General features: G+C 32.5%; 3 protein-coding genes across 3 annotated transcripts; 1 reads left to right on the forward strand and 2 right to left on the reverse strand.

The window, feature by feature from the left end:
• Window positions 1–1,462: 1,462 nt before the first annotated feature.
• Window positions 1,463–2,612, reverse strand: LOC119638134 (stromal cell-derived factor 2). Its single transcript, XM_038034787.1, has 3 exons — window positions 2,419–2,612; window positions 2,016–2,303; window positions 1,463–1,942 (listed from the first exon to the last, which is right to left on the reverse strand). The coding sequence occupies exons 1-3, from the start codon at window positions 2,489–2,491 to the stop codon at window positions 1,647–1,649; spliced, it is 657 nt and encodes a 218-aa protein (XP_037890715.1). The 5' UTR covers window positions 2,492–2,612; the 3' UTR covers window positions 1,463–1,646.
• Window positions 2,613–2,914: 302 nt separating this feature from the next.
• On the forward strand, window positions 2,915–4,665 carry LOC119638110 (uncharacterized protein CG1161). Its single transcript, XM_038034737.1, has 5 exons — window positions 2,915–3,052; window positions 3,112–3,257; window positions 3,320–3,428; window positions 3,844–3,969; window positions 4,172–4,665. The coding sequence occupies exons 1-5, from the start codon at window positions 2,984–2,986 to the stop codon at window positions 4,334–4,336; spliced, it is 615 nt and encodes a 204-aa protein (XP_037890665.1). The 5' UTR covers window positions 2,915–2,983; the 3' UTR covers window positions 4,337–4,665.
• An 87-nt stretch (window positions 4,666–4,752) lies between these two features.
• On the reverse strand, window positions 4,753–6,016 carry LOC119638109 (proteasome subunit beta type-4). The gene is made up of 3 exons (XM_038034735.1): window positions 5,767–6,016; window positions 5,057–5,555; window positions 4,753–4,971 (listed from the first exon to the last, which is right to left on the reverse strand). Exons 1-3 carry the CDS (start codon window positions 5,934–5,936, stop codon window positions 4,819–4,821), a joined length of 822 nt encoding a protein of 273 aa, XP_037890663.1. The 5' UTR covers window positions 5,937–6,016; the 3' UTR covers window positions 4,753–4,818.
• Window positions 6,017–9,613: the final 3,597 nt, after the last annotated feature.

Consider the following 9,613-nt stretch of genomic DNA (forward strand, 5'->3'; position numbering starts at 1 on the left):
GTTGTTTAGCATTATGTTTCACCAGCCCAGGACGAAGAACATGCAACCTATACCAAAAAGGAAGAAAAACAACCAACCTATACCAAAAAGGAAGAAGAACAACCAACCTACACCAAAATGGAAGAAGAACAAGCAAGCTACACCAAAAAGGAACAAGACTACAAGCTCAATTCACTTTTTTTTAAATATAAACAGTAGCTTATGGCATGCGTGACGATTAGAAAGACTTAGAGAGCGGGCGCAGCTTTGTCGCCACAAATATGGCTGAAGCCCTCTATTCATATGTTCGCGCACCTTTAAATGTTAGAATTTGAGCTTTAGTTAGCGTTGCTTGTTTTTGTTGATTTACTTATTTGCCAACGGAATGCACACTTTCATATAACTACGCTATAGTAATAAGCTTTATATAAAGTATTAACAATTATTCGAAAAATATAGTTTTTCCTAAACACTTAATAAGATTACTAAAAATAAGACAAGAAAAAAAAAGTGTTTATACAAACTAACCAAAAAAAAAGCTTTATTAGAATGCTATACGACATTTGGTTGGAAGATGAACAATCCATTGCATATACAGGGTGGCAGCTACTAAGAGCACTATATTTTGCGGAAACCCGCCACTTCAAAAGCTAAATTTTGTGAATCGTTACAAATGCAAAAATGAAGACGTCTTTATGATCAGCATTGTTCAAATATGCCATTGTTCAATAAAGCCAATCAAAATAATAATAAAATAATAAGCTAGATTCATCTGAGAGAAGATGACTTTCCTTTTCCTTTCTTTTTCCTTTTTAATAGAAGAATGATTATTTTCCAAACGCTGCTGATATATGTACATACTAAATATATATAATGATATATATACTGTATATCTATATCTATATATATATATATATATATATATATATAAAACTCTATGATGGATACAGAAATAACATCAATCCCTTCGAAACTGGAAAATGTGTTCTTCAAAGGGAATATTCCGAAACCGAAACGGCTCAGTCCTTTAACGAATTACTTTTATATTCCTTTAAAGTAAAGCTTTTGCCGGCTTTAAGAACTTAAATTGGTGCTTCTTACCCACATCAAAATATTTCTTGGAAATCAAAATTTTGATTTTAACTGAATTATACCTTTTGAAAACTAAAGTGGCAATTCTCCACTCTATGTCAGTATAGAATCCCTCTTGAAAGAAAATGCTCATACTTTTCTATTCCATAACTTTTTAAAAAATTGCTTGTTGCAGTAGCAATATTTTATTCGCATAAAGAACTTTTACTTTTTTTTGAAACAGCCCATTGTCAATTGATATAAAAACAAAAAATGCTCTGAAACGTATTAAAATGAATTCTATACAATTTTGAATTTTAATAAGCTTTATTAATTGTTTTTCACTTACCCGTAAATAATGCTCCTTACTTTTCCCAAAGCATATTCCAATACATTTTCATTCCAAATTTATTTTTATTATCATTTTTTAAAACTCGTTTACCTTAATTTTGTTTATATAAAAAAACTCCATCATAACGGGCCACATTGTTGTTAGGACCAGTTTTCTAACTTAATGTTACAATTCAACTAAACACCATGAGGTCAATAGAGTCCTACCTAGAGGAACAATTTCAAAGGCTTTTACGGGGCTTTATTTATAGTTCAGTATGAGCATATTCAGCCTCTTTTTCTTTCGGTGCTATGTAAAGACCTTCCGCAGTAGTCCATCGCGTACCATCGCGATGAAGGCTACCAAGGCCTGCAACCTCCATTTGACCAGCTATAGGACGACCAAATGATCGACCGGACAAACCTAAATATGCTCCCGTATCTACGTGACGGAAACGGACGCGAGCATCACGCACCCATACATCATTGGAACAAAGTAATTGCCAATGATCTCCCGTATCACCAAATCCATTGTTCCCGTAAGCCGAAACTTCCTGATCTCCTGAAAGAAAAGGAATATTAATACTAATTATTATTAATAAAACCGAATAATAATGAATAACTTTTTTTGGTACCTGATAGCGGTGAAGCAAAATAATGCGAATGTAAATTTTTTTTGGTGGTTAAATGCTCCAAACGTATTATTTCATCGCACTTAATAGGTTCTCCTCGTTCACAGTATTTGTCTGTAGGTGCCTTTATAATCCAATGACTATTTACATCCTCCTTCAATTCGATAGCTGTAACTGATTGTTGACCTGAACCAGAACCATACTTGACATCGTGCGAATGCAAACGCACATTGTAATCCGTATTTAAAAGTTTAACTATTGAGCCGCATGTCACAAAGTTTTTCTTTGCCGCTGTAAATAACAACACAATAAAAAAAAAAATTCATTAAGGAGCATTAAGGGGCGGTTAACCACCAATCAGAACCGCACACATTTTTTACAAATAAAAACTCACTCATTCACTCACCGAAAGACTGCGGAAATCTTGTAAAAACCGTAAGAGCAACTACTATCCAAGTTTGACTTTTATATGATATCATGTCAGTTGCGCTCTATACTACTTTTATTTGATAATTTATGGAAAATTTGTTAAATAAAAAAAAGATTCGTTTGTGATCAGATATGTTCACGTCAGTTCATTGGAGTCTTAAAACGAGATAGATATAAAAAACATATGTCATATATTGTTGATAGAATTATTGCCACCCTATTCTACTTTTAGTTTCCACAAAAAAAATCGTTAGATCTGGCAAAGCATTTAGCAGTGAAGAATTACAAAATTTCGTATAATCTTAACTTGAACAAAGGAAATACATGCAAATAAAAAGGTTAAATAGTAAGGATGTTTTTGTCTTTATCGATTTCATTTTATCACTTTGTTGTTGAATAATGCGTGTAGGGTTGTCGAATCTTACTTTTTTGCAATTTAATAAGGTTGCAAAAGATCGTACGAAACCAGCTGGTATATAATGAAAATATCTTCTTTACAGCTTTCATTCTTAATCTTGATAACTTTACTTTAAAAATTCATAATGGGGTACAAATATCTTCTAGTTGTTACTAAATTCTTCGCCATATGTTATTTAATAGACGTAACATGGGTAATAAGAAGATGAAATTACTTGCAGTCCAATGTTTAATATCTAATTTTTCATTTAAGGCGGAGAGCTCAACAAATACATCCGTTGTAAACAATAATCTAGGCAGTCAGAAACCAGTCACAATCAGTAGTACTAGCACGCCAGCACTTTTACATGGAGCTGGATTACTACCTGCTGCTGCTAACATAACAACATCGCCTAATTGGCAAGTAGAACAAAGACAAAATAATGCGAAAAATTAGAGTGAATATTTGTATTTCCGCGTAGTGTTTGCGATGGTGCGTTGCTTCCTCGTTTAGGCGATAATGGGAAAGAGTTAGAAATTTGTCCAGAGTGTAGATGTAATAATAAAGCGCGCAACACCACTTTAATTAAGGTAAGCAATAGTAAAAAGGACAAGAAAACTAATAACGAAAATCGAAACACAACCACTAAGACTGATAATCTTATCGGTCAATCTAGCAAAATGCCTGACATGTTATGAATTTTTAATTAGGAAGTAAAAAGCAGACTCCTCTTAATCGCTTAAGATGTCAAGCTTTTGCTGGCACTGACAGTTTCAGAACTAATTATCTTAATGATGATATGATGTAATCCTCCTAGAAGGAGAATCAGATTAATCATTTGGTTTGTTTTTGCAACTCAGAAAAGCTTTTTCCGGTCGGTGAAATAATATTTTCCATTCCTATTTACAAAACGAAGCTACTTAGCTTGCCTTTGTCAACTATTATCACACTTGTATAAATTATTTTATGATTTTTTTAGTTTTTTTTTCTCGTTTTCGTTTTCAGGTTGTTGTGATTATCGTTATTTGGATTATATCGATTCTGGTGATATATATGCTGTTCTTAATGTGTTTGGATCCGCTGCTCAATAAACGTGTTAAGGCCAATTATCAGGAGCACACCAATGAAGATGTACATAATCGTTATGCTAACGTTAAATATACTCTTTTAGTAGATAATAAAGATTATTGACTGGTTTTCATTTTTTTTTTTATCATTTCCTAAAATTTTTCCAATTTTTTTTTCCTTTTAACGCCTCTCATATTAGTTCATTCAAAGGCTTAGTCAAGTTTTGTTTTACTAAATACAATTTCTCTAACTTTCTTTTATTCAGGATGATGCCGCCACAACTACTCCACCCTTACCTAGTTTGGCTAATCAAGAGCTCAACTCACGAGCGAATGTTTTAAATCGGGTTGGACATCAGCAGGATAAGTGGAAAAGACAAGTGCGCGAACAACGACGCCACATCTATGACAGGCGTACTATGCTAAATTAATTGAATTAAATTTATAAGGCGTTGCTTTAATCAAAAACGAATTTTGAAATCGCTGCTTGCGCTACCAAGCAATTTTTTTGCAGAAAAAAAAAAGAGAAGAAGTTACTCTAGTAAGCATTGGATAAACCATCTTTCAATATATTATATATTTATTGTTATATACGTAATTATTATATTTAGTCGAAATAAAATACGAAACCTTTCCGAATATGTATAATTCTCGAGGTTAGAATTTCTTTTATTTAGTTCTACTTTAAGAAATACTTTAAGAGGTAAATCAAAAACGATTTTTAAAGTTGCAGTTTTTCTAATGAGTTCTTGGAAAGCATTTGAGATGTTTGCGAAAAGCTATTCTCGAAATTTTGCAACCTTACTAAATGAGCTTCTTCCAACCATATAAAGGCATTTCACATGTGTGTTTACAATATAATAAAAAATGTATTTTTATAATTAATTTGTATGTTCTTTACAAAATGTAACGCCTAATAACCTTTTACCATAGTGGCCAATTTCCAATTCTCATCGTTATTAAATGGGCCTTCAATAACACTGCCATCCTTAGTGCAAACGGCTACCATATATTTGGGAATTGCACGACAATCGCGATAATACAAAACTTCCATGCATTCACGCAGCTACACATATATGCAAATATTCACAAAAAATATACATTCTCATTATAGATGAAAGTAATTTTAAATAAACTTTCGTTTTGCATACCACTTCCTTAGCTTCGCTTAGTGTTAACAGCTTTTTGTCACCAAGTTTTTCTCTTACTAAGGGTAAAGCTAAATGTTTACCGAAACTAGTAGCAACGACAGTATCTTCATAAGCTCGACCGCGTAGATCTACGTGACCCAAAAATGGTATACCATTATCAAAACCGCCAACAACAATCTCCAGCCAAAGAGGATTAAATCGACTACGACGATTATACAATATACGTGTTAACCAAGTGTACAAAGCTTTAGGTTTCATAATAATTTCATCATCATCACAAGTATCTTCGATTATTTTTTGATCAATGCTGCGTTTTAAACTTTGAAAGTCGGCAAAATCGCCACTGGCACCCATAATAGTTTTATCGTTCACTTTGAAAACACGTTCTACATCTTGATAGCGAGCCAACGAACCATAGGAAACTAAATTGTCAGCAGCAATCATAACACCTCCATCGAATTTAATGCCAACAACGGAACTGCCAGTGGTAATCGGAGAACTGAAAAATAGGACAAGTAAATCGGTTACTTTTTTTTTTAACGATATTCCGATATAATATAATCAATCATTTCTATGGAGTTCGCAGGCATTAGTTTGATTTGTCAGGGTCTTTTTCCTTCGGAATATAAAGTGGAACAAGGAAAAGCCACTATTTTAATATTAAAACATTTTTTGGTCAAATAGGGTCTCGATCTTCCCTAACAACTTACAAGGAGTGTTGTGTTCCAAAGGGACCCGGTGTTGTGTACTCTTTGCAAACTTTATTGAAGTTCGAGGTATTCTCGTTAGTGCCTACGAAATTGTAAAATCCTCCCGGTGCAGGACCATTACCCCAAAATTCTTTGCAGAACAAAGTATTTTTATTCGAAGTAGAAAACATTTTAATTTATTTATTATTAGAGCAAAAAAAACTGAATATGTTTTCTTAATTAGACAGTAGCTACTGTTTTATGTTATTAGGAATGACAAACACATTTAATCGACGAGGGTTGTAAATATTAGTACTTACGATTTTTGTGACAGCTATGTATCACAACTAGATGTCGTTGCAGTCGTTGCTCTTAAACAAATAAATTTTCTGCTATAAAGTAGTTAATATCCTCCATTTAAAACCTTTTATAATTTACCCAAACGCTTCCTGTTTTTCAATACACGAAAGTAGTTTTAAAATATAGAATGTAAGCTTCCAAGAAGCGTAAGTAGTCAATTTTGAAAAACTTGTATTGTCAACACATTTACTTTTCAAAAGTAAGATCACATGTGAGCCCTAAACATAACCAACAGGTGGTGCCAGGATAAAGGATTACACATTCATCCACCAACAACAGTTCTGGTGCCTTTCTCGAAAAAGAGGTAAATAACATTGGATAACGTCTACGTATGGGATGTTGTCCTTGACTATTCAAATGAGGTGAAATATCTGGGCGTCTATCTTGAGAAAAGCTTAACTTAGAATTCTCATTTAAGACGGCTAACGAAAAAGGCGACCAGGGCACTCTTTGCCTAGCGATGATATCGTGCCCCTTGAATGCGCTAGAGGCGTTGCTGGGCATAACACCTCTTTCTATCTATTATTCTATAGAAAAAGAGGATTGCCTGAGCGCACTTAGACTGTCGAATATCTACAAATTAAAGTCCAGGAATCTGAGTAGCCCCCTAGAAATGTTGTTATGTTTATTTCTACAGGATCATTTATCATAATGTCTATATATATAACTTTTAACATTGTTGATATTATTGATCTTTAAAAACTTTGCTATCAAAAAAACAATAAATTCGTTTTTCCAAATTTCACTTCTGCTAAGATTGCTTTCCTAGTTCAATATCATTCTTTGAATGAACGTAGTAACTAGCCATGACCATAATGGTAAATTTTAATAACTATTTGAGGTCAAGCATGAACATAACAATGGTCTCATAATGAAGCATCGCCTAAACAAAGTCTGAAACAGCAAACACAGAAAAGGGGGAATTACCATCACTTAGGGAGAATTATTTATTCCTTGTTAAGATTTTGCTAGCGGCTAATAATTGTGGATTATTACTATCTCTGAATAGTTTGAAAAAAAGAACTTTTTCACTTTTCCACTGGATGGTCTTATAGTTCGAATAAGTTTTCTACTCTATATTTAGATTGCTTCCTTAACTACTGGATTCTACCGTACAGGACGGCGATGAAGAAATCCCCGATGATATTGACGAAACAATTGCGTATAATGATAACAATAATGGCAATGTCGACAATACGTAGAATATAATTTTTTATTCAATTAACATTTTCTTTATCTATCAACCGACGTTCAAGTTTTATGTAATGATCAACTTTCTCTAAATTATATATATGCTAATAAAGTACCCATCAAATCGCTACCTCGGGAAACGAGTTTGTATATACCTTGTTGAAGATCTCTTAAGTTTTGGTTATAATTGTAACCAGTTTATTTCTTCCTATATGCCTTATTAGCTTCCCAATGTAACACTTTTGCGTATGTTGAAGACCGAGTGTTGTTTCTGATTACGTAGAAGAAACCGTACAAATTCGAGTCTGTGTATCCTATCTTTGTCAAACTTTTTTACTAAGTTATTTCTTTAAGTCTTAATTTTTCGATACTAAACGGGGATAATTCTGCTGATCTATTGTGAAGAGTTTTTCGCTTTCGGGCATTAAAGCTGTACTAGCTAAAAATGTGGTTATCATAAAAAAAATTTACCGGCCCACCAGCGAAAAGGAAAGTTTAGGAAAGTGATAAAAACTGTTTGTGCCACCTAAGTATGTCGACATTTCATATAAAACATTATAAGGTCACTTATGTTAAATTATTACCAATTAATTAATCTTGAGTTAAAATGAAATAACGTCTGAAAAATGTTAAAAGTCAAGTAATATCTGAGAAATGTTAAACGTGGAATATTAAAATGAAAGAGTATTAAACGTTATGTTAAAAGAGAAATAGTATCTGAAAGATGTTAAAACTGACGTAATATTAAACTTAACCGCTTCTTTCTTGCTTCTTAACGGATAAATTCCTGTCTATTTATATTTTTAATTGATTTTTGCTCTACTTTGGCTATGATGCGATAAATGTACACATTATGATGTTTTCTATAATAAACTATATTTTTAATTAAAGGAAGCATTAGGATCAAATTTTAAATCAATGCCCGATAAAACTTCGTTCAAAGTATCACTTTCAACTTTTAAATCTATGCCCTAGCCTTTGGCCAAGCTCTGACCGAGAGAGCATGGTGGTGACCATGTTATGTAACCTAGGTAAATATAGTTTCTTCAGAGTTTGACTATGACCTCTTAATGGATAGAATGATTCGTGTATATGAAGTGAAAGGTAACGCAGTGTTGCAACTAATTCAGGGCTTTTAAGACTTACGATCGTTGTGGACGAAGTTATGTTCAAATTTGATTTTCGAGCTACACGCCGGTATATTGTTTCGTGGAAGTATTTTGGACGTCACTGCGTGCTTTGTTCTCATTCACGCCAAATGTTCACATCAGCAAATTCTGCAGTAAGCTCTCTTCATAGTCCATAAGAGAAATTTGCCCTACAGAATTTTTATAATTTTTATATGTTATAATAACATTTAATTCAAACATTTAAAAACTCGCCGAATGTAGATTCGTGTTTTTAATTAAATAAGAATTTTTATAATATTTTGTAATAAAAAAAATTAAACAATTAAATAACTGCGTTCAAGATGTATAGGTAAATAAATATCGCGGCTGCTTTGTTGAGATTTTAAACTCTCAGCTAATGTTTTGTTGTATTAGTATATTAGGAAATTATTTGTCACTTTCATTACAGTTCGACTCATTCCAAATAGCTATAATTGATAATTTCTCAGTTGGATAATATATATGACACCTGAGTTAGTTTATGGTTATTCAAGTCTAGGGTATGTTATTTCGTGAACATTTCTCGAATATGTTAAGTGTAGAGCCAATATCTTTTTCCCATCAAAAAAGCTCGATTGACTTTCGAAGAGGAATGTGAAAAAGAAAAAATTAATACAACGCTTCGAGTATTATATACTTACAATCTATGTGGGGCCTATTTGTAATTTTTCAAATTTTGAATTTGAAGATTAACTCAGCTAATTTTTCACCTTAACATGACAGCAGTAAAAAAGCAGAGTTTAAGAAGATTTGCTTAGCAGATCTTATCGGAAATGAATTGAAGTGATATTCATTCATTACTATTTTCGAAGATAAAAATACTTTTATTGAGCACATTACTCACTTAAATAATTTTCGTAACGATGTAAACTCTCAAATAGTAATAAATAATAATAATAATAGGTATTGTTCGCTATAGCTTGGTGCCGAGACGAAACCAGGCTGGTTTTCTATGTACATATAAAAATTGCTTATCGAATTTGTTTTGTGAATTTTACAAGAAAATATGTTAAAATTTCCTTTATATTTTTTCGTTTTTTTATACATAAATTTTGTTTCCATTTTAAAAAGGCTGGGTATGTCTTCTGCGATAAGCAAAATGTGAAATATTCTTTTCTATATTAGTTTATTACTCCAAGAAATGTTTG

Source organism: Glossina fuscipes, unplaced genomic scaffold, assembly GCF_014805625.2.
Source record: "Glossina fuscipes isolate IAEA_lab_2018 unplaced genomic scaffold, Yale_Gfus_2 73, whole genome shotgun sequence".
Classification (NCBI taxonomy): Eukaryota; Metazoa; Arthropoda; class Insecta; order Diptera; family Glossinidae; genus Glossina; species Glossina fuscipes.

Coding starts and splice junctions, on each gene's coding strand:
- LOC119638134 (XM_038034787.1), bottom strand. CDS start 2,491: ATGATATCATATAAAAGTCAAACTTGGATAGTAGTTGCTCTTACGGTT. Junction 2,304..2,418: donor AAGATTTCCGCAGTCTTTCG/GTGAGTGAATGA, acceptor TGTTATTTACAG/CGGCAAAGAAAAACTTTGTG. Junction 1,943..2,015: donor TTTTGCTTCACCGCTATCAG/GTACCAAAAAAA, acceptor CTTTTCTTTCAG/GAGATCAGGAAGTTTCGGCT.
- LOC119638110 (XM_038034737.1), top strand. CDS start 2,984: ATGGGGTACAAATATCTTCTAGTTGTTACTAAATTCTTCGCCATATGT. Junction 3,429..3,843: donor GCAACACCACTTTAATTAAG/GTAAGCAATAGT, acceptor TTTCGTTTTCAG/GTTGTTGTGATTATCGTTAT. Junction 3,970..4,171: donor AGGAGCACACCAATGAAGAT/GTACATAATCGT, acceptor TCTTTTATTCAG/GATGATGCCGCCACAACTAC.
- LOC119638109 (XM_038034735.1), bottom strand. CDS start 5,936: ATGTTTTCTACTTCGAATAAAAATACTTTGTTCTGCAAAGAATTTTGG. Junction 5,556..5,766: donor TTTGGAACACAACACTCCTT/GTAAGTTGTTAG, acceptor CCTATTTTTCAG/TTCTCCGATTACCACTGGCA. Junction 4,972..5,056: donor TAAGCGAAGCTAAGGAAGTG/GTATGCAAAACG, acceptor ATATATGTGTAG/CTGCGTGAATGCATGGAAGT.